The sequence below is a fragment of the Callionymus lyra genome, chromosome 15 (genome assembly GCF_982586985.1).
Source record: "Callionymus lyra chromosome 15, fCalLyr1.hap1.1, whole genome shotgun sequence".
NCBI lineage: Eukaryota > Metazoa > Chordata > Actinopteri > Syngnathiformes > Callionymidae > Callionymus > Callionymus lyra.
In genome coordinates this window covers 5,251,422-5,275,026 of record NC_141832.1, presented here as the reverse complement: position 1 = coordinate 5,275,026, position 23,605 = coordinate 5,251,422, and the positions used below count along the sequence as shown (strand labels likewise).

Sequence of the window (23,605 nt, the reverse complement as noted above, 5' to 3'; positions counted from 1 at the left end):
GCCCAATCGAGTTTTTCACATGACCTTGTCGACCCCCCTGCAGGACGCACTGACCCTCCACAAGCCTCGAGGCTCCAGCCTCCACATCCACATCCTGGCGGTTCACCGCACCTTCCGCCAGCAGGGCAAAGGTCCGATCCTGATGTGGCGCTACCTGCAGTACCTGCGCTGTCTCCCCAACGTGCGGCGAGCCGTGCTCATGTGCGAGGACTTCCTGGTTCCCTTCTATCAAAAGTCTGGCTTCAAGGTCTTGGGCCGCTGCGCCATCACCGTGGGCTCCCTGACCTTCACGGAGATGTGGTACCCCATCAGTGGACACGCCTACATGAGGCGCAACAGCGAAGCCATTCGCTTCCCGGAGCAACCGCTGACTCGGCCGCTGACCAAACCAGAGGACAAAGTGGATGTTTGACCTTTTGCAACTCTCTGTCTGTGAGGTCATCGTGGCGTCCTGCGTCTCCTCCGAGTCATCCTCGCTCGCGTCTCTGCTGATCCCAGATAAGAAACTCACGACAATCTGACGGGCTGTGTAGGCTTCGCTAACAATTAGCCGTTAGTTCCTTCTTTCCTGAAGACGTCAACACAACCCTGAAGAGGTTTAAAATGATCAAAACACGACGTCATTCTGTCCCGGGTCTTATACTTCGCGTCGTGGAGAAAGATGAACGATCCAGAGCGTGTAACGGGTCGTTTATTCGCCCCTTCAAGTCAAACAAAATACAAGCTTTCAATTACGATCGACCGGACGCACTTTCTGCAGAAAAGGTCCCGAGCTGTAGAAACATCGCTATATTTCCCGTCCGGGAGGTCGTCTCTTTCCGGCCAAATGGTCCTTTCAAGTTCCCTGTGTCACGATCACCCGCAGAGAGACATCCTAATTTGTTTTCTTGTAATCTAATCATTCAAATCTTCTCTTCTGTCTTCAGCCCCCCTTTCCCGGGTGTGTCTTGCTACGTTCTTTGATCCACGATTTAAGGTGTGATTGGCAGATAAACAGATGTTTTAAATAACCGGTGTCGTATCTAATCCTTATCCAAGCTTGCCTCGAACCAGTGAATCAGTCTGGAGTGGAATGTTGATTGTGAACGAGAAGTCAAACGTTTAAGCTCTTAGATCTAGCGAGTAATTTATACTTTAAATTTTGATTATCTTTTAGCATTAATTTAAGTATGGCGTATATGTATAGTGTATAATCATTTTAATCTAAGTTAATCTAGGTTAAACATGTTTGCTAGCATTTCCTGTTTAGTTTGTCACAGGATTGAGATTGTATTTCAGTTTGTTGTTGGTGTTGCATGATTTAGTCCTGACACCTTTGTGTTGTTAAATTTTGTGCGTCAGTACTGGATTAAATTTAATCCCAGGTCTGACTCAGACGTGGATTAGGATCAGATTTTATTTTAGTCTGAAATAAAGTCTTTTATACTGTTTTTCCAAAAGTCTCTTGTCCTCTTGTAAATAATCTGGACTACTAAACTGTTCACCCTCTTCAGAGTCTAATCCAGAAACATGAGATTATCTTCAAGAGTGAAAGTTTCTCTGCGGATCAGGTGAAGTGAAAGAGATTCCACATTTGAAATGATGACTTTACTCCGTACCCCCTTCTTCTTCTTCACATGCTTCCTTCCACTGGTTCTCTGGTGTCCAGGCTTAGTCACACATGGTGGCTATCGTGGATAATAACCCAGACTTAAATGCTTTAATGCCATGAATTAATGTTGTCAACAGGTGTTCAAGTGTTTAATCAGCTCATGGTCAGCAGGTGATTCAGTGACGATGCTAGTGGAACTAGACACGCTCAAGTAAAGCAAACCTGTGCTTCTTACAATGCAAGGACTGGTGCTTCAGAAATGGCTTCACGGTCTTGTGCTGATGTGCAATCTCTCTGTGGGCGTCCTGAAGATCACAGGGAGCAGGAACCATGTTCGGTTCTGTACACTGCAGTACCCGACACGGGACAGTAAGTCACGCCTGTAATGCAAACCTGTCCCGGTTCTTCGCAAACACACCACCCCAGAGACACCACAGAGACACGGATGGCTCGTTCATTTCCACCTTTTAATCGTGTTTACATACAGTATCTTCTTCAACACCAAACCCGTTGGCACCAGAGTCCGTGAAACTTAACACACCTACATATTGTAACCGGAACTACTGAAGCGGAAGTTTGAGTACGACGGCCGACTCGCTGTGCCGGTGGAAACTGCTGGGAGGAGCAGGAGGCCCGTACTCGCGTCCCGCTTACACAGATCCATCGCCTGCTTGTAGGAGATCTTCTCTTTGCTGACTGGGTCAAGCAGCTCTTTTGTGTGCTCTGATGCGTCTTCCAGGATTTTAGCTGTCGCGCTGTCGATGATTTCGGTGGAGAGAGCTTCTTCGACCGAGAGGCGACCTGCTTTGTTAGGATCCACTAACCCACCAGTTAGGTACTGGGCCTCCATGTACCTTATGGCGTTCTCTTTGGGAATGTACCCCTTCTGTGCCGCCTGACCAACCGCTAGACGCTCTTTGGTCACAGGATCTTCGACACCTGTGAAAGCTTTCTGGGCATTTAGGAGTTTGTACATGTGGCTGTTGTCGATGAGGCCTGATTCCGCTGCCTTGTGGACAGAGAGCTTGTCCTTTTTATTGAGATCCACGATTCCCCCTGAGGCGGCCTGAGCCTCCAGCAGCTTTAGAGCTGTGTCAGCATCTATTAGCTTTCGGGTCAGCGCACTTCTCACTGACATCCGGCTTTCTGTGGTGGTGTCCAGAATCCCAGAGATGGGGAAGTACTCTTCACCTCCGAGGCCGTTAAGGTTGGTAGAACTGCCACTGAGATTAGTGTTGAGACTGGGGTATGATGACCTCATTGAGGGAGACATAGAGTTAAGCGGAGACATGGGTGTGGTTCTAGTGGGTGTCCTGGGGCTGGGAGGTGGGATTGTTAGTGGGGGGACAGGAGCCTTTTTGCTTTCACCTGCTACCAAAAGTGCAAATTCTGAAATTGACATTTTTCCGTCTTTGTAGCGGTTAAGGTCGTACAGGGTTAGCCGGCCACTGTGCAAGGCATCTTTGACGGAGAACTGCTTCCCACTTTTACGATCCTGCAGGATCATAGTGTCACCCTCTGAAGTGGTTGACGTGATCTCTTCCCAGTCACACTCTAGGGTGGACAAGTGAATGTACTGGTTGCGGTCAATGAGACCTTGCACATAGGCGTCGTAAGGAGACATGTCTTTTCCTGTTTCTGGATCGAGGATGGTGATCTTTGTGGAGAGGTTGGTCTCTCTAGTGTGAGTCTCCGTCTGGTCTTCTTTCACAATTTGTCCCTGCAGTTCACCAATGAGCTTCTCCAATTGATGTATCTTGTCTTTCTCACTGAGGATGGCCTTCTCCATGCGCTGAACCTCAGTCGAGGTCTTCAGGCTCCTCTGGCGGGCCGTCTGGTTCCTCTCACTAACTAATTTGGACTGGTGCTGAAAGCTGATGTTAATGTTTTGTCTCTCTGACTCAATCATCTTCAGTTGTCGGAGAAGGTCCTCTTTCTCCCTGAGCAGGGTGTCTCTGTTGAAGACCAGAGTAATTTCCTCCTGAGATGTCATAGACTTGGAGCTGTTCAGGTGGTTGATTTTAATTGTGATGTTCTGCATGTTGTCCTCCTGGTCACGTCTAAGGTTTCGCTCTTGGGTCACCAGATCTCTCAAACGTTCCCTCTCAGCCTCCACGGAGGGATCTTTCTCCACCCGGACAACCTCTCTGTAGACGACCCTCTCCAGTGACTTCTCTTTCTGCAGCAGCTCCAGCTTTACTCTCAGGTTGCGTATTTCCCTCTCCATTCGGCTGATGTTGTTGCATTCATTCTCCAGGTTCACACGGATTCCGTCAGTAAGCTTCTCCAACTTGGGGTCTCTTTCCACTTTCAGCACCTCCTCGATGACTATCTTTTCCTCCAGTGGGGGCGGGGAACTCTCTAGTTCCAGGATACGAGCGTTGATCTGCCTTAGCTCTGACTCCACTTGAATCTTCTTCTTGCGATCGTCCATCTGCGCCAGCATGTTCTGTTTCTCCTGCACCAACGCGCGGAGCTGCCGTACCTCCTGTTCTAACTTTCTCCTGGTTTTAACTTCATCATCCAGTGACTTGTTCAATTTATCATGCTCATAAATCTGATTGGGGTCCTTTTGAAGACGCACCACTTCCTGCATGACAATCTTCTCCTCTGGCTTCTGCCGCTCCAGCACAATGTACTGGTTCTGCAGGTCAAACAGGATCTCTTCCACGCTGCGGCGGTTGTGAATCTCTTCCCTTACAGTCCTGCGAAGTCTATCCACTTCTTTCTCCAGTAGTGGATCATTCTCGTACTTAATAAACTCCTTGTTAACCAGCTTCATCTCTACTTTGGACTTCTCTGCTTTCAGCTCATCTCTTTCCATCCTCAGGTGTGTCAGCAGCTCCAGAGTGGAGTCATAGTTGACCGTCAGCCGAGAGACTTGGTTGTTGAGCCTCTGTAGCTCCCTCAGTACCTCGGGGCTCTTCTCCTCCTTGATCACTTCCTGGGTCACCTCCTTGTATTCTACTTTTGGTTTCTGAGCACGCAAAGTCGTGAGACTCTTCATGATGATGCTGATCTCTTTCTCCATCTCTGAGCGGCTCCTACTGGAATCCTGCAGGGCTTTTCTCAGCCGCACCAGCTCCACATCTGTCTCCGGGTCAATCTGGTAGATCTCATTGATGATCTCTTTCACCTCCACTTTGGGCCGAAGCTTCTCCACTTCACCGTAGCGCAGCTGCAGCATGGTTAGGTCCTTCATCAAAATGGCATTTTCATCCTTCTCCTCCTCCAGGATCACACGCAGTTTCTTGGCCTCCTCCAAGCTCTCTGGGTCCTGCTGGACTTGCTTCACTACCTTGGTGACAATCTTGGGCTGGATGGTTGGGATAACCCTCTCCAGAGAGTTGATCTGGCTCCTCACGGCGAAGACCTTATCGTTGACCAACTTACATTGGGCCTCTTCTTCTGCAATTTCGTTTTGGAAGTTGAGAACCGCCTTTAGCATCTGTGGGTCCTTCTCCAGCCTCACTACCTCTTTCTTTACCACCCTCTCTCTGATCTTTGGCTTCTGCTGACCCAGCAGAGTGAGCTCTGTCTTCATGCTCACCGTCTCGGAGTCTCTGGTTTGCAACCCCATCCGGAGCTGATTCATCTCTTCCCTTATTTTCTCAGCTTCTCTATCCAGCTGTGGGTCTCTCTCGTACTCCGTCAGAACTTTGGTAATCAGTTTGGGTTCAATCTTGCTCAGCTGGGTTTCCAGTTTAATGACTTTATCGTTGATAATTTCGATCTCCGAATGTGTTCTTGTCCTCTTCAGTCCTTCGTCCTGGATCCGGCCCTTAAGGGTATGTAGGTCTGCTTCTACTTTAGGGTCCCGGTAGTAGTGGACCACCTCCTTTTCCTCCAGCCGCTCCACCCCCCTCCTGCTCTTCAGAGACACAAATCTTTTCCGGTAAGTTTCCAGGTCATTTTCGGCGTGTTGCCGTCGATCAATTTCTTCGTTCAGTTCTCTTCTCAGTCCCTCGCTCTCAACCAGGTCTTTCTTCTGACTCTGTAACTGCAGCTGTTGTGAAGCCACCACCTGGTTGACCCGGTTTTCGTTCTGCAAAAATAACATGGTTGACGGATCTCAATTCTACAGGGTCTGTAAATAAAGTTGAGGTTTTCGTACCTGGGCCTTAATGCTCCTGGTTAGCTCCAGCTGTTGCAGAACCAGCTCGTTCTCCGCCAACACCCGTGAGTAGAGGTTCACCAGGTCTCGCTCCTGTGGACAAACAAACAGGTCAAGAGCCAGATCTCAAAACCTTCAGAGCCCTGTCACGCACCCTGTTCTGGATGGCCTTCACCATTGTTCCCCCTTGACGTCTCTTCAGGGCGAGTTCGTCATCGTCGTCCTCCTCTCCGTTGTTCAAGGCACTGCGGTAGGTGCTGCTCTTTACCTCGTGTGCCTGAACGTTAGTGAGAAGATTAAAGTTGGGACAGTCAACGCGCCATGACTACCAGGCACATCCTCTCTGTTGAACTCACATTTAAGAGCTCCTGCAGCTCCAGGGAAGTAGCTTTGACTCGCTCCAGGTCACCTGACTTCCTCCTGATGTCTTCCACCACCCTCTTAGCAAACACAACAACACAAACACGCCGCGTGAGGAAGATGTCACGTGCATGTGTTTGTATGTTCAGGTGTGTATAACTGTTTTTTGTTCTGTGCTCGGCGTCTGTGTTTGTGTCTGCAGAGACATACTGTCCTCTAATGTCATGTGACCACTCACCCTTTGAGCGTTTTGTCTGGCAACAATGTCCTGGACGCTGTCGTTTGGCTTGCTGGAGTTGTCGGGCAAACTGACCAGGAAGAGGTCCAGTGACTTAGCGGCGCTCTGGAAGTCCTGGTTCTTGTTATTGGCATCTTGAAGGATGGTGGACCTGCAGACACGGATGTCAGAAAACGCCACCTTCTGGTGACCATTGACCTTCTGACACACCTCTGCTCCAGCTGGTTGTTGACGTTGGTGAATCTGTTCTTCAGCCGTTTGACCTCGCTCTCCTGCCGCCGCAGGTCCGGACAGAACTCGTTGAAGCTCTGCTGCAGCGAGCTGCTGGCCTGCTTAGTCGCATCCAAGTCTTTGCCCAGCCTGGTGAGCTCACCCTTCTTAGCCAAAAGGTCCGCTTTCATGTTCTGATCCGGGAGAGTAGCAGTTAATAACCTCTTCACGTCAGCTTGAAGCAACTGGGTCGACCACCCACCTGCAACCTCTGGTTCCGGGTGGTCAGAGTGTTGGGCTGATTCAAAACCTCGCCATCGTCCACGAGCTGGCGCTCAGATTCTGAGATGATCTTATCCACGGAGAGCATCTGACGCTCCAGAAACATGGAGGCGGTTGCTCTATTGACACCAGCTAGTCAGACATTGTTTCCTAGAGACACACGTATTTAGACTCACTTCTTCTGGTAGAGCGTCATCAGGGCCTCTAGGTCATCAATCTGGTTGTCGGCATCTCTGAGTTTGAGCGGCAGGCTGGATGTTATCGGTCCCAGAGACTTGTGGGCCAGAAGCGGCTCGACATCTTTTTGGGTCATGGTCTTCTCCGACTCCAGCTTACGCAGCGCGTCCACGGAAGCCTGCAGAGAGATGAAGGTCAGTGATGGCCAGCGAGGACCAAAAGGAGGTGAAATAGACCTCATGCTCCCGCAGCCTTGTCTCCAGGTCTCCGGTTGGGTTACGGCTGTCCAGTGGCATTCGCAGTCGACCCAGGGTGTCGTGCTTGCATCGCGCCAGACACGCGTTGATCTTGTCCAGGCGCGCGGCCGATGCTACAGCTTTGGGGTCATCAGGGGGGCTGGAGACCGATGCTGAGGGGACAACATGCCAGAACTTTAATAGCACCTCACAAACCCTTAACAGGACTATGGAATATTGTCTTTTTCATCTGGGGCCCAACATGAACTTTAGTCTTACCGGCCTTCTGGGGTCTGACCACCTCCACCGCTGGGGTTTTCAGCGAGGACACCAGAACGGATCTCCTGCTCTTCAGGTCAGAGAGCCTATGCTCCAGTCTGGAAAGTGATGTGTGTTCTTACTCTGTTGTTTGGGTCAGTTAGAGCACTCTGGCACAGGAACACCTGGTGACTCACTTTTTGACCTTGTCGAGAGCCTCGGCGTCAGGTGGCGGGATCATGAAACAGGCCCCGGGCAGGGTATACGTCCTCCCGCTGGTGCTGCGCAATTCCCAGTCCTGGTTGTTGGAGTTGGACTTGAGGGTCAGCTCCTCACCCCGGCGCACCAGATCCTGGACCACAAGAACACCATGGTGTAACAGGCTCCACAACATCGCTTGAAAAACGGTCGCTTACGTCCTGGTCGGCCCAGTCACACAGGGACAGCACCGTGGTAGGTTTGGTCGGTTGAATTCGGCGCAACTTGAGAGGAACCACGCTGCTGCTGAGGTCCCTGAGGGACGCCAGCCGGGCTTCATTCCTCTTCAGTGCCGGCTCATCCGCCTGAAATCACAGAAACAACAATAGGTTTGACACCTGAAGGCCAGGTCAACTCAACAACAGCCACACACCTCCAGTGCCAGCAGGACCTCGTGGCTGCTCTTGGGATCAAGACTTCGAGGCTCCAGGTTGGAGTTGAGTCTGTCCAGAGACTCGGACAACGTCTCCGCCTCCAGCTGGAACTGTAGGAGAAGCAGACGCGCCAGTCAGGTCAGTACGAAGACCACCCTCGGACGGTTCTACCTTCTTGTACTCCTCCAGGTTGTCCAGGTGAGTCTCCTGGGCCAGACACAGATTGAGAAACGCCTGCCATTCATTCTGGGTGGCGTCTCGGAGGGTCTGAGGAGCAGCAGCCGAGTCAAGAAACGTTCATCTCCACACAAACAAGTAACGTCTATTTAAGCGATTCGTGGATCAAGGCAAGAAGTCACATGACGACTGTGATCACAGCCAGTGTTTGAGATAAGGGAGTCGACCTGGATGGTGTCAGCGCCGGGATGGTTCCTTTGCAGCAGACGATCTCCCTGAATCTGCAGCTGGTTGACTTCAGTCTCGTGAGCCATCAGTCCGTTGTTCTTGAACCTCTGCAAACACACAAAGTGTAACGTAACACACACACACACACACACACACACACACTCAGGTCCCTGGTTCTGCTCCTCACCTCGTACTCGGTGCGGATCCCGGGAGCGTCGGGCATGCGGTCGCTCCAGTCTCTCTGCAGGATCCGATCCTTCTGGCTGGAGAGATAGACCAGCTCCTTGTTGCAGTTCTGCATGTACTCGTACAACGACGTCAAGTTACTGCGTCTTTGCTGCGACGCATCCTGGAAACACATGTAATACAAACTTAACTTGACCGTAACAATGACGCTCAACTTTCATGTTGTAACATGCTATAGAATGACATAAAACATCATGACATAAAACATCATGACATAAAATATCATGACATAAAACATCATGACATAAACATCATGACATAAACATCATGACATAAAACATCATGACATAAAACATCATGACATAAAACATCATGACATAAAACAACATGACATAAACATCATGACATAAAACATCATGACATAAAACATCATGACATAAAACATCATGACATAAAACATCATGACATAAACATCATGACATAAAACATCATGACATAAAACAACATGACATAAAATATCATGACATAAAACATCATGACATAAAACATCATGACATAAACATCATGACATAAAACATCATGACATAAAACAACATGACATAAAATATCATGACATAAAACATCATGACATAAAATATCATGACATAAAACATCATGACATAAAATATCATGACATAAAATATCATGACATAAAATATCATGACATAAAACATCATGACATAAAATATCATGACATAAAACATCATGACATAAAACATCATGACATAAAACAACATGACATAAAATATCATGACATAAAACATCATGACATAAAATATCATGACATAAAACAACATGACATAAAATATCATGACATAAAATATCATGACATAAAACATCATGACATAAAACATCATGACATAAAACATCATGACATAAACATCATGACATAAAACATCATGACATAAAACATCATGACATAAACATCATGACATAAAACATCATGACATAAAACAACATGACATAAAACATCATGACATAAAACATCATGACATAAAACAACATGACATAAAATATCATGACATAAAACATCATGACATAAAATATCATGACATAAAACATCATGACATAAAATATCATGACATAAAATATCATGACATAAAATATCATGACATAAAACATCATGACATAAAATATCATGACATAAAACATCATGACATAAAACATCATGACATAAAACAACATGACATAAAATATCTTGACATAAAATATCATGACATAAAATATCATGACATAAAATATCATGACATAAAATATCATGACATAAAATATCATGACATAAAATATCATGACATAAAACATCATGACATAAAACATCATGACATAAAATATCATGACATTAAACATCATGACATAAAACAACATGACATAAAACAACATGACATAAAATATCAAATATCATGACATAAAATATCATGCCATTAAACATCATGACATAAAATATCAAGACATAAAATAGCATGACATAAAATAGCATGACATAAAATATGACATAAAACATCATTTCACAAAATATCATGACATAATATAACTTTTTATAAGTAGCTAAAAATAACCTAAAAACATAAAAGTTCCGTTATAACATAAAACATTTTCTTTTATGTCTCAACATGTTATTTCTAACATGATACTAAACTATTTATACTTAATTTAGTCACCAGACACACTTGTCAATACAAAAACACACATCATCACGCAGACACACAACACGAACAAAACTACACTCACCATAACTTCGGCATATTTTTCTTTGATGGCTGCGAACTGTTCCTGTGAAGACAAACACGTCTGATTCTCACATGATCCATTGGCGTGTGTGTGCGTGTGCGTGTGTGCGTGTGCGTGTGCGTGTGTGTGTGTGTGTGTGTGTGTGTGTGTGTGTATGTGCGCGTGTGCGTGGGGGTGTGTGTGTGCGTGTGTGCGTGTGCGCGCGTGTGTGTGTGTTAGTGTGTGTGTGTGTGTGTGTGTGTGTGGGGGTGTGTGTGTGTGTGTGTGTGTGTGTGTGTGTGTGTGTTAGTGTGTGTTAGTGTGTGTTAGTGTGTGTGTGTGTTACCGGGGAGCTGGCGCTGCTGGGCTGCAACTGGCTGCCATAAGCTTCCACCTCCTGGTGAAGAATGTTCTGAGCTGCGATTTGTTTCTCCACATCAGCCAATCCTGGACCAAAAGGTTCCGACCGAAGCTGCTTCTACTCACACACACACACACACACACACACGGACACACACACACAGACACACACGGACACACACACAGACACACGGACACACACACGGACACACACGGACACACACGGACACACACGGACACACAGACACACACGGACACACACACGGACAGGCACACACACGGACACACACACACACACACGGACACACGGACACACACACGGACACACACACACACAGTTAATAACAGCTGAGAGACACAGTCATGGGTTCCAGACTCACCAGTTTGTCGTCCAGCACTGAGGTCCAGGTGATCTTGGGCGTCTGCTCGCGGACCTGGTCGTAGAGGTCTCTGTAGCCGGCGCAGTCTTTGGCCCAGCGGTCGTGGAGGTTCTTGACGCTGCGACACAAGCTCGGGGTTAGAAGAGGTCGTGACCTCGGGTCGCGGCCTCCGTCACTCACTCGCGCTCGATCTCGCTGGCCTGCGGGTGCTGCAGCCGCCGGATCTTGTCCACGTCCATGAACAGGTCCTTCAGCAGACCCTCGGCCTCCGTCAGGTTGTCGGCGCATTCCTTCTGGTGCAGCCAGCGCTGGTTCCGCTTCTCCCGCTCCGTGTCCTGGAGAGAGAACCCGGTTACATCGGCTCACTCCCTCTCAGTGAACTCAGGGACGCACCACTGCCAGGACCTCCTCCGCCTGCAGCACGTTCTTCTCCACCTGGTCCGCATTACCCTGCATGCGGGCGACTAGAACCGCCAGGTCATTGGCTTGACTCCTGCAGCAGAGAAGAGACCGTCAGCAGCTGCACCTGAACGCACCGCCAGGACCTGAACGCACCGCCAGGACCTGAACGCACCGTCAGGACCTGAACGCACCGCCAGGACCTGAACGCACCGCCAGGACCTGAACGCACCGCCAGGACCTGAACGCACCGCCAGGACCTGAACGCACCGCCAGGACCTGAACGCACCGTCAGGACCTGAACGCACCGCCAGGACCTGAACGCACCGCCAGGACCTGAACGCACCGCCAGGACCTGAACGCACCGTCAGGACCTGAACGCACCGCCAGGACCTGAACGCACCGTCAGGACCTGAACGCACCGCCAGGACCTGAACGCACCGCGAGGACCTGAACGCACCGTCAGGACCTGAACGCACCGCGAGGACCTGAACGCACCATCAGGACCTGAACGCACCGTCAGGACCTGAACGCACCGCCAGGACCTGAACGCACCGCCAGGACCTGAACGCACCGCCAGGACCTGAACGCACCGTCAGGACCTGAACGCACCGCCAGGACCTGAACGCACCGCCAGGACCTGAATGCACCGCCAGGACCTGAATGCACCGCCAGGACCTGAACGCACCGCCAGGACCTGAACGCACCGCCAGGACCTGAACGCACCGTCAGGACCTGAACGCACCGCCAGGACCTGAACGCACCGTCAGGACCTGAACGCACCGTCAGGACCTGAAGGCAATGTCAGGACCTGAACGCACCGCCAGGACCTGAACGCACCGTCAGGACCTGAACGCACCGTCAGGACCTGAAGGCAACGTCAGGACCTGAATGCACCGTCAGAAAATCAACATGTGACGATTCACAACAAGATGAAAAGAAAAGAAAAGAAAAGTTGAAACGTCTCAAGAGAAGCTTCTGTTGATCGAGACACTAAAACACACAAGTGATGACGAATGATTGACAGGTCGTGACGAGGCAAGAGAAGATGGATGGATGGACAGAGAAGCCAGAGAGTGATACACAGAAAGAGTGACATACAGAGCAGAACATAAGGAGAGAAATTGAGTGACGTTATAAAGTGAGAAAGAAAAAAATATTGACATAGAGTGAGACACGGTGAGTGACAAAGTTGATAAACCAGATTGACATTCAGACTGAGACAGAAAGAGTGAGTGTAGCATAAATAGTGACATATAGAGTGAGACAGGAATAATTACATACTGTATAGAAGGAGACATAAAGGTGACATATAGAGTGAGACAGAAAGAGTGACATATAGAGTGAGACAGAAAGAGTGACATATAGAGTGAGACAGAAAGAGTGACATATAGAGAGAGACCTAAAGAGTGACATATAGAGTGAGACCTAAAGAGTGATTATATAGAGTGAGTGCGCTATAAATAGTGACATATAGAGTGAGACATAAACAGTGACATATAGAGTGAGACCTAAAGAGTGACATATAGAGTGGGACAGAAAGAGTGGCATATAGAGAGAGACCTAAAGAGTGACATATAGAGTGAGACAGAAAGAGTGACATATAGAGTGAGTGCGCTATAAATAGTGACATATAGAGTGAGACCTAAAGAGTGACATATAGAGTGAGACCTAAAGAGTGACATATAGAGAGAGACCTAAAGAGTGACATATAGAGTGAGACCTAAAGAGTGACATATAGAGTGGGACAGAAAGAGTGGCATATAGAGAGAGACCTAAAGAGTGACATATAGAGTGAGACAGAAAGAGTGACATATAGAGTGAGTGCGCTATAAATAGTGACATATAGAGTGAGACCTAAAGAGTGACATATAGAGTGAGACCTAAAGAGTGACATATAGAGAGAGACCTAAAGAGTGACATATAGAGTGAGACCTAAAGAGTGACATATAGAGTGAGACCTAAAGAGTGACATATAGAGAGAGACCTAAAGAGTGACATATAGAGTGAGACCTAAAGAGTGACATATAGAGAGAGACCTAAAGAGTGACATATAGAGTGAGACCTAAAGAGTGATTATATAGAGTGAGTGCGCTATAAATAGTGACATATAGAGTGAGACCTAAAGAGTGACATATAGAGTGAGACCTAAAGAGTGACATATAGAGAGAGACCTAAAGAGTGACATATAGAGTGAGACCTAAAGAGTGACATATAGAGTGAGACCTAAAGAGTGACATATAGAGAGAGACCTAAAGAGTGACATATAGAGTGAGACCTAAAGAGTGACATATAGAGAGAGACCTAAAGAGTGACATATAGAGTGAGACCTAAAGAGTGATTATATAGAGTGAGTGCGCTATAAATAGTGACATATAGAGTGAGACCTAAACAGTGACATATAGAGTGAGACCTAAACAGTGACATATAGAGTGACATATAGAGTGAGACCTAAAGAGTGACATATAGAGTGGGACAGAAATAGTGTTCCTCTGACAAGTCTGATGTCTAAACTGGGCCAAAAGTGAGCAACAGAACCGACAGAACCAGAAGTGAGCAACAGAACCGACAGAACCAGAAGTGAGCAACAGAACCGACAGAACCAGAAGTGAGCAACAGAACCGACAGAACCAGAAGTGAGCAACAGAACCATGCACAGAAACTATAAACCTGATTCTGACGCACAAACGGACTCCACACCTCAACTGCACCCACACAACTGTAAACATTATGACCAGACAGCCCTGCCGGACCCGTGGATCAGAACCTGTGTGTGTGTCGACCCAGCTGTGCAGACCCGTTTGTCCTTCACTGAGATATGAAAGTATTTATTCTGACACACCCTGATCAGGACCCTCCCCCCCCCCACACACACACACCTGAGGTGTGACACTCAGGAATGTGGTCCGGCAGCTGTCACTCACTCACCTATCATCGTAGTAAAACTTTATTGGTCACATGACTCGTCTTATCTACAGAGAACAACCTCGTCCAGCAGGCCCTTCGTGAGGCATCAACGTTTGTGTGTACAAGCATTTAGACTCAGCTGATCAACATGCACACGCACATGCACACACGCGCACACGCACACACACACACACACACACACACACACACACACACACACACACACACACACACACACACACACACACTGATCAAGCAGCAGTGAGAACCGGCCCAGCCACTCTACAGATCCTGTCACACACTTATATTGAGGTGCTTAAGAAGTGTGTGAGTGTGTGTGTGTGTGTGTGTGAGTGTGTGTGTGAGTGTGTGTGTGTGAGTGTGTGCCCCCCCACTGTCCGCTGACTCGGCTGCATCGGTTTATGTTGCACAATTGCTCTTATCTCCGTGTGGAAGTTCAGGACAGATGAAGTGAACAACACACACACACACACAGTGACACACACACACACACACACACACCTGAGGCGGAGAAGCGTCAGGTGAGCCAGTGTGATGTCATGAAGGTAAACAAGATATTCTTGGTTTGTATTTCTGCGTCTGTGTGTGTTGTGAAGGCGAGCTCAGGACGGAGACGCGACCGAGAGTGTAACACAACAGCAACACAAAGACACACACACACACACACAGACACACAAAGACTCACTTGCTGAGCTTCACGGGTTCCTTCTTCTTCAACATCCTTCCGGTGGATCCAGGCGTCCGAGCTCGTCCGACTGCTCGTCTCTGTGGCGTCTCCGCTCTGAGGAACACTCACCTGTCAGCCTGGCTCCGCCCACTCCCCCCCCCCCCGGGCAGGTGTGTCTTCAGCAGACCGGGCCGACCTGTTCCTCTCTCACTTCCGTGTGTTTCCACCTCCGTCCTCAGGGGGGGTCCACAGGTGGGACGTCGAGCTGGACTCACCTGCAGGACCTTCCGACAGGTGACAGCGAGTCGCTCACACCTCCAGGTGTGCGGCGGTGGAACCGAACACACACACCAGTTCCACCTGCATCAACAGTTACACAACAACAAAAACGAGGGACCCCGAGAGTGAAAAATGCAGAGATGAGTTCACTGAGAGGGAGTGAGACAAAGAAACAAGCCTGGAGAGTTTTTCTCTGGAGTTAAAGGGATGAATTGTTTACTTTTGTGTCATGTTTGCGTCAAAAACACAATTATTATCATATTAGTTTCAAGTCCAACCAGTCAATCAAGTATATGTATCATACATGTGTATGTATCATACAGGTATCAATGTATCATACAGGTATCAATGTATCATACATGTATAAATCTTAGTTCGATTCGTCACGTCTTGACGTCCGCGTGTTCTCTGTGCTCACGATGACGTCACGATCCTGAAGCGTAAACGCCTGCTTTACCTCGTATTTTAATTATTGTAAGACAAAGTACGTGTTTATATTATTATTATTATTATTGGTAAAAAACGCAACATTTTTTTCTCAAGGGTTAAAGTTCAAAAGCGAGCTAACGCGCTAATGATAGCGGCGGTGCGTTCAGGTGCGCTTCGGAAAGTTCGCGCTCGATGATAGTAGGAACAAAAACGTTGCTTCAATGATTAAAAACCAACTGGTATTTATTTCATTATTATCATTTGTTAAAAAACAAATATATACAAGTTAATCCTACGAGTGAATAAACCCAAACTGAATTCTAAAATAACTTTTTACGACTGTTTTAAACCAAACAGTGTTGGTTTAATAAAGTCGTTGAGTAAACAATAGTTCGGATCAGAGTCGTTAACTTTCGCATCAAATAAATCGTTAGAGTAACGATTTATAAATGAGATTTAACTGCATTAATACATTAGTTCAGTCATTTACACATTAGCTCAGGTTTTAAAACGTAAAACCAGAAAATAGTTCATTATTTTTTCACCACAAGACACTTTATTTTATTAAATATATAAACATAAAGCTGATCTAGTCTCGATTTAACTCATGAATCATATTATCTTGGTCTCTTATCAGTGGGCGTGGCCTATCAGGCGCACCTGTGGGTCACAGTCAAGGTTCTGAGATAGGGGGGGGCACAGGTGAACAAAGGGACTTTACACCTGAGTTCAGAGGAAGTGGTTCCGTCTCATGCTTGGAGCGGGTGTGTCGCCTCACGCCCTGATCCGAGCCGACGCCCTCATTCCTGCGCCCGGGGACGCCGACCAGGAAGTTGGCTCGTGGACGACCTTTGACCCCCGACACAGAAGCCCCGGCTCAGAGGTCCACACCTGCAGGGGTTGGAGGTCCACGTCCGTGGAGGTTCTGACCCGAACAGCACCGGATTCAACGGCAGGCGGTTCCAGAGCGACCGTCTGTCAGCGTCTTATCAAAGAAAAGTCATCGAGATAAACATTAACTCATTCCTCGCATACCTGGACGTGTAAATATGTCGCCCGCCTGACGAGCCGCACCTGGCGACCCGTGTGCAGCATTCCTGACGCTCCAGGTGGAGGTTCCTGGAACTCCAGCAATTAATGTTGAGCAACCGCAGGAATGTTGACAAATGTATCAAAGACCGACGGAACCAGAACCTCGTGTCGTTAATAAACATTTAAATTTGATTAAACATCAGCCCAGAACAAGTCATTCTAGGTGACCTGTGGGGGGTTAAAGGTCAAGAAATGACATCATTTATCTTTAGAAAATGTTATCTAATTTAAAGATAACTTTAGTAATATTCGCTCTATAGATTAGTTTTGTTTAGTTTTAGATTAATGGTTCAACAGTGAAAACGGTTTAAACTACAAACAGCGACACCTGCTGGACACTGATGAAATAACACGCGACACAAAAAGCCAATAGGTTTTTTTTCACCTTTTATTTGAAAGATCATGCAGCGCACGTTCAGAGCACGTTCAAGGATACACATGGAAACAGTACAACTGTAATCGACTAGTACAAAACAACTCAACATTACTGAGGAATGTAACAAATTAAATAGTAATGGGGGTGTACGGGGGGGGGGGGGTCGCGGCTATCGCTGCACTGCAGATCTGAGGTTCGACTCCAGCTTCAGCTCGAGCGTGAATACAAAAAACAATCTAAAGAACTGACTCCAACTTAAAAATGTCAAAAAAGCAATAAGTTACTTTCTTCAAGTGTTTACTGGGTGAACTGGGGCTGCATGGGGTACGGCACCAGCTGCGGGGGGGCGTGCGGCGCCACCTGTGTCTGGGGGAAGGGGAACTGCTGGTGGCCGGCGCCGTTCTGCGCGGGGGGCTTACCCGCGGCGAACTGCTGAGCCTGGTAGCTCTGACCCGTGAAGGCGGCGGGGGGGTTGTACGACTGTCCGTTGCCGTTGAAGCTGGCGCCGCTGTTGCCGTTGTAGCTGCCGTTCTGGGCGCTCGTCGTGGTGAAGGGTTTGCTTGGTCCGTTGTCGTATCCTCGGCTGTTGTCCCGGTCCCTGAAGCCGCCGCCGAAGTCGCGCCTTCCCGATGAGTAGCGGTCCCGACGGTCAAAGTCACCACCGCGACCGCCCCTTGAACGCCCTGAGAAGGGGAGAGAGAGAGAGGGGGGGGGTTAGGACCAGGAACAGGGACCCGGGAGTGGAACCAGCAGCTTGGTTTGGTCGGGCTCGCCGCGCACGCCGTCGTCGTTCTGAGGTCGACCGGATCACGACTCAACTGGTCCGTTACTCAAGAAGCTACAAAAATCACGTGGACTCTCAGAAGTGGGCGGCGCTGCGGCGAGACCGACGCCACCGAGGCGACGCCTGGAAAAGGTAAAGCTGCAGGTCACAGCACAGTTTCTGTCTCACCAATTGGATTTACCTCCTCTGACCTCCCCCATCTGGAGGAGCTTGGGGTTGATGGCCTGGTTGGCCTCGCGCAGCACGGCGATGAGGTCGGCCGCCTGCCGCATGTTGTTGGGCGTGAAGAAGGTGTAGGCCGTGCCCGTCTTTTGGCTACGAGCCGTGCGGCCAATGCGGTGGATATAGTCCTCAGAGTTGTTGGGGTAGTCAAAGTTGATGACAAATTTCACGTCTTCAACATCTGTAAGAGCGTTGGCGTGGCGTGAAGCAGACGAGGGAGCACGGGCGTGCGCCGCCGCAACAGCCAGACCAGAGACAGAGCGTTAGTGCGAGGCCAGACGCCGCGTGACAAAACAAACGATTCAAGACTCAAGGACGCTCGGCCTCCTCGGGGGGGAACAGGTCCGAGGTCTCACTAGGTGCGACATGGCTAGACTAAAGAGCTACAGTTCAGTCTCTCGGCAGAAAACAAAACGGAGGCCGACAAACAGATGGACTCTTGCCAGTGTTCACTTGACCACAACCGTCTCTCGCAGGCAGGTCTCGACATGACTTGGAACGCAGGCCAGGGAGGAGTGTAGCTTGGATTTTGTCCGACTAGTACATGGCCTTCACTGTCGGCGACAGTAGCCATGGCAACAGAGGTGCGGGGGGTGACCGATCGTACGAGCCGCTCGTCCGACAGAAGTTTAACTGCGACAGAACCTCCACCCATCGCTGCACAACCAGAAAAGCTCCGAGCGACTCCGATGACTCGCCGTGTTGCCAGCGAGACAAGAGAGGCGGCAGAGCCGGGCTTAGAGCTGGGCCGTGGCAGAGCCTGGGTGTCCGTGCGTGAAGCAGTCCAAACCAGTGCCAGAGAACAGGCGGGGGAAGGGACTGGCCAGTCCTTCAACTCGCCCCCCGTTTTTTTTTTTTTTTAGGCAGGCCAGCGTGTCATATGACGCACTCCTGGCCTGGTCACCTCTGTTATCTCCGCACGACTGGGAGACCCGTGCCTCGCCAGTCGGGACACCTCCAAGAATCCTCCCGCCCCCTCCGGAGACCTGGGCCCGTCATGCCAAGTTCCTGCCACACGCAGCGCTTTCCTTTGGGTAAAGGGAGAGACTCGGAAGAAGCAAAAGAGTTAAAGAGAGAAACTCTGTCATCTCAGGGTCGTGGGCTTGGACGTCAGGGCGGATACTGACCTAGACCTCTGGACGCCACGTCGGTCGCGATCAGAATGGGAGCTTTTCCGAATTTGAACTCTGCAAAAACAAGAGATGGACGTCAGCGCCTCCGAGTGGACGCGTGGGGTCACTGCGGGGAACTCACCGTGGAGGACCCAGTCCCGCTCCTGTTGGCTCTTGTCTCCGTGGATACCCATGGCCGGCCAGCTGCACAGAGGACACGCTCGTCACGCCCGTGATCCACAACGGTCAAGGGGTCGTTTTCAAACTCACCCGTCTCTGCGCATCCTCCGGGTGAGGTCGTCACACCGCCGCTTCGTCTCCACGAAGATGATGGTCTTGTTCTCCTTCTCGCTCATGATCTCCTCCAGCAGTCGGATCAACCTGCGGGTCCAAGGACGGTCAGAACCGGCAACCACACACATGGATCGTCCTCCTGCGCCACCATCACTCACTTGTCCTCCTTCTCGCCGTCGTTGCAGACGTCCACGATCTGCAGGATGTTGTGGTTGGCGCTGAGCTGCAGGGCGCCCACGTTGATCTGCACGTACTCCTTCAGGAAGTCCTCGGCCAGCTGCTGCACCTCCTTGGGCCAGGTGGCGCTCCACATCAGCGTCTGCCGGTCCGGCTGCAGAACGGGGTTCATGGATTAATAAGTGGGAAACGGATTGAACGTTAAAGATCCGAAGGTCTTACTCTGATCTGGTCGACAATCTTCCGGATCTGAGGCTCGAAGCCCATGTCCAACATTCTGTCGGCCTCGTCCAGCACCAGGTAGGTGCAGCGGCGCAGGTTCGTCTTCCCGGCCTCCAGGAAGTCTATGAGCCGACCCGGTGTCGCGATACAAATCTCCACGCCTGAGGAACAAGAGCGAGACGTGAGAACACGGACCGGACCAAAGAAAGCGACGGGTCCAAGAAGCAAGAGGGTCACCTCGTTCCAGGTCTCTGATCTGTGGTCCTTTAGGAGCTCCTCCGTAGATGCAGGTGGACTTCAGGCGAGAAGCTCTGCCGTACTCTGCTGCCACTTGTTGCACCTGCTGGGCCAGCTCACGGGTCGGCGCCAGAACCAAACACTGCAGGAGAAAATAAAGTTGTCAAAAGTCATCCTTCATCACGAGAAACATTAAAGTATTTGCCTCAAATATTTGTTCATATAAGATTTATAGCAAATAATTTAACAAATAAGTGATTCTTGATGAATCCAGATTTTGCACAATTGTTTTAAAGCGGTTATGAACCATCGTTGGCGGTACTTTCTTAGTGTTACTTCATATGTTAGGGTCAGATTTTGAATACACACTAAATGACATTGTATTAATACAAGTACTTAAGGTAAAAAAAAAAAACAACTTTATTGATCCCTCAGGAGGGAATACGGTTAACAAGTACTTTACATGAGTGGTACGTTTAATGCAGCACAGGTATTGTATTCACTTATTTTTACTAGTCAACTGGTTGATTATCATCATAAACTTTACTTTAACTGGCGTCTTGACGCGTCAAGAGCAACAAGCCGATTTAATTTCGGATACTTTTTCCCCTCAAAACAAACTATATTTCAGACGTTAATATTACAGCATCTGCTTTACATAACAGAATTAAACAATTTCCTGTAGCAGATCTCCAGACGGTTCAATGAAGTTTATCTAGATTTAAAAACCTTATTTTACATTTAAAAGTTAACATTATATAGTGTTTACTTGTCCAAGTATGTAGATAAATCGCTGAGGTTTTTTTTTTAAATAACCGCGTTATTTAGATGATCATCTCATCCGTTAATACATGTATATACAGTTTAATAACATAAAGACGACATCGAACTTTATTGTGTTTCATTGACCGAAACAATGATGTCCAGACGGATCAATTAAGTTCATCTAGATTTTAAAATCTGACGATCAACACCAGGGATGATTAGACGATCACAAAAACTGGCTGTAAATGATTTTAGTAACCATGGGCTTCAACTTACGATGGGTCCGTCTCCACGCTCCAGGAAGGGCTGGTGGTTGATGTGGACGATGGCGGGCAGAAGGTACTGTGGACACGAGAGAGAAGAGTTTTAAAAAAAACGTCTCTGGAGCTACTTTTAACTTTTTATTGATGGTCGACAAAACTTCTGAGCAAGTCTTGACCAACTTCTCGTTCCTCATCTGTTTCTCACCGAGAGAGTTTTGCCGGAGCCGGTCTGGGCGATGCCGACCATGTCCAGTCCGCTCAGCGCCAGAGGCCATCCTTGGGCCTGGATGGGAGTCGGGTCGGTCCAGTTTTGTTTGGTGATCACGTCGATGACGTAAGCTTTGAGGGCGAGACACAGGTTGAGTTCACGGTTCAAAGTAAATAAATAAAACACTTTTAAAAGTTGGCGCTTACATGGAAAACCCGCTTCGTGGAACTTGATGATGGGGTTCGGACAGTCCCGGCCCTTCACTGTGATCACCTTGGTTCTTCGGTACAGTTCCACCTCTTGCTGCAAACACACCACTCACACGTTAGCACGCGATGATTACGCAACACCGCCGCCACCACGTGTGTGTTACGCAACGCACCGGGTTCCTGCGCTGGACATCCGGGTGCTGCTGGTAGAAGTTCTTCTCGAACTTGGGGAGCTCGTCCAGGTTCCAGTGCTTCTTGCGCAGACGGTCGCCGGGGTTCCCGAACTTTCCTCCGCCGCCACCGCCTCCTCCTCGACCGCCTCCACCGAAGCGAGGAGCTCCGTTCCCGTACCTGGAGGAGAAGTCACGTGTCAGTGATGCGGCTCCGCACCGCCATGTTCAGGCCCCGGAACAATGAGAGCCGGCATTTTGTGTTTGCGCCGCATGGCGACGCTAGCTCGCGTGGTACCAACACTTCACTAAAACACCACTAAAAGAACAATATTAACGATAATATGAAGTCGTTTCGAGGTCAATAAAACCGTGTCCTGAGGGCGGGAAACGAGGAAGCGGCTTTTCCGGGGCACGAGGCCAAGACTAGGCCCGGAGCCAGAACCAGGCTGAGGCCTAGCAGAACCACGAGCCGCCGAACACTCTTCCCGCGACTCTTTTATCACTTTCCACTCGTTATTAAACTCGAAAAACATGGTTTAAAGTTAATAAAACAGTCGCTTCGAAGGGTTTCCTCGTCACGTGCGGAACTATTTCGTCAGCCGGCGGAGGAGCGGCAGGAAAAAAAAAAAACGAGGAAAAACCGTCAACTTACCCGCGATCTCTGTCTCTGTCCCGGTCCCTGCCGCGGTCCCGATCAGCGTAGCCGGGCATGTTTGCGAGGAAGGGGCTTGGAAGTAAAAGTTGAACCGGGTTAAACGGGAGTTCGAGCCGCTGGTTGTTGCGCAGCTTCAGTGAGTGCCGGCGACGAGGAAGCGAGGCCCAGCTTTTAAGGCAAGAAGTGTTACTTCCGATGTATTCATCCGCAAGTGTCGCGACTACAGCGGTTCTTGGGTTTTCTTTTTGAAGAAAAGTAGTGCCTCGATACTAACGATGAACACACTGATGATAAAAAAAACATTTACATTTAAAAGTACACATTATATAATGTTTACTTGTCAGATACATCGACGAAACGTTTTTAAAATAACCGCGTTGGGATATTTAGTTGATTATCTCGTCATCTTTTAATACTTTTATATACAGTTTAATAAGTTAAAGGCGACAATGAACTTTGTTGTGTTTCATCGACGCTTTGTTCGAGGATCACAGCGCAGCGGAATGTCGGCGGAAGGACACGCGTGAAAGGAACGCGGTGATGCGGCTCCTGTGGAATTACGGAAAGTGACGTCATTAGAGCGAGACACACGCGAGTTTAAAGATTCAAACTTAACTTTACATCCAGTTATTATTCCTGCCTTGAATTCGATTGAATGAATCGCTATAATCGAAACTTCGATGTAGATTCAAAGTGAAACTTTTAAGTTTGTTTTTAGTTCCTTTTTATTTTACTTCCCGGTCTCCGTGACGTCATCGTTTCAGCGCTATTGTTTATGCTGGTTTTAAATCCAACATCGATACTCACTTTTAAATCTAATCTCGTGTTAAATTGACGATAGATAATCCCGTTTTTAAAAGACACTCGGACTTGGATTCGCGCTCTTTAATCGTGTATAAAGCGACAATAAAGTAAAAGATAAAAGGAAAATAAATAAAA

At 48.6% G+C, this 23,605-nt stretch overlaps 3 protein-coding genes across 4 annotated transcripts in view; 1 reads left to right on the top strand and 2 right to left on the bottom strand.

The window, feature by feature from the left end:
- The window catches only part of LOC148064599 (serotonin N-acetyltransferase-like), a 900-nt gene extending 488 nt beyond the window's left edge, over positions 1 to 412 (top strand). Inside the window, exon 3 of the mRNA XM_087809593.1 lies at positions 44 to 412. Coding sequence (XP_087665719.1) covers positions 44 to 412 — 369 coding nt within the window. The remainder of the gene's footprint in view (positions 1 to 43) is intronic.
- A 1,627-nt stretch (positions 413 to 2,039) lies between these two features.
- On the bottom strand, positions 2,040 to 15,301 carry evplb (envoplakin b). Its single transcript, XM_087808634.1, has 22 exons — positions 15,188 to 15,301; positions 11,569 to 11,668; positions 11,356 to 11,510; positions 11,176 to 11,293; positions 10,782 to 10,913; positions 10,457 to 10,498; positions 8,691 to 8,852; positions 8,503 to 8,610; positions 8,270 to 8,365; positions 8,098 to 8,208; positions 7,883 to 8,029; positions 7,664 to 7,818; positions 7,488 to 7,585; positions 7,209 to 7,381; positions 6,972 to 7,150; positions 6,776 to 6,914; positions 6,514 to 6,707; positions 6,304 to 6,454; positions 6,062 to 6,145; positions 5,860 to 5,982; positions 5,706 to 5,798; positions 2,040 to 5,636 (listed from the first exon to the last, which is right to left on the bottom strand). The coding sequence occupies exons 1-22, from the start codon at positions 15,220 to 15,222 to the stop codon at positions 2,133 to 2,135; spliced, it is 6,099 nt and encodes a 2,032-aa protein (XP_087664760.1). The 5' UTR covers positions 15,223 to 15,301; the 3' UTR covers positions 2,040 to 2,132.
- Positions 15,302 to 17,630: 2,329 nt separating this feature from the next.
- On the bottom strand, positions 17,631 to 22,822 carry ddx5 (DEAD (Asp-Glu-Ala-Asp) box helicase 5). Of its 2 annotated transcripts, none has more exons than XM_087808659.1 (13): positions 22,664 to 22,821; positions 22,012 to 22,189; positions 21,836 to 21,932; positions 21,627 to 21,760; positions 21,435 to 21,500; positions 20,394 to 20,535; positions 20,157 to 20,317; positions 19,916 to 20,088; positions 19,734 to 19,844; positions 19,606 to 19,667; positions 19,479 to 19,538; positions 18,311 to 18,532; positions 17,631 to 18,028 (listed from the first exon to the last, which is right to left on the bottom strand). In XM_087808659.1, exons 1-13 carry the CDS (start codon positions 22,720 to 22,722, stop codon positions 17,643 to 17,645), a joined length of 1,851 nt encoding a protein of 616 aa, XP_087664785.1. In that variant the 5' UTR covers positions 22,723 to 22,821; the 3' UTR covers positions 17,631 to 17,642. The 2 variants fall into 2 exon arrangements, with proteins under 2 accessions (XP_087664785.1, XP_087664786.1); XM_087808660.1 differs by having other exon boundaries at positions 17,842 to 18,028; positions 18,298 to 18,532; positions 22,664 to 22,822.
- Positions 22,823 to 23,605: the final 783 nt, after the last annotated feature.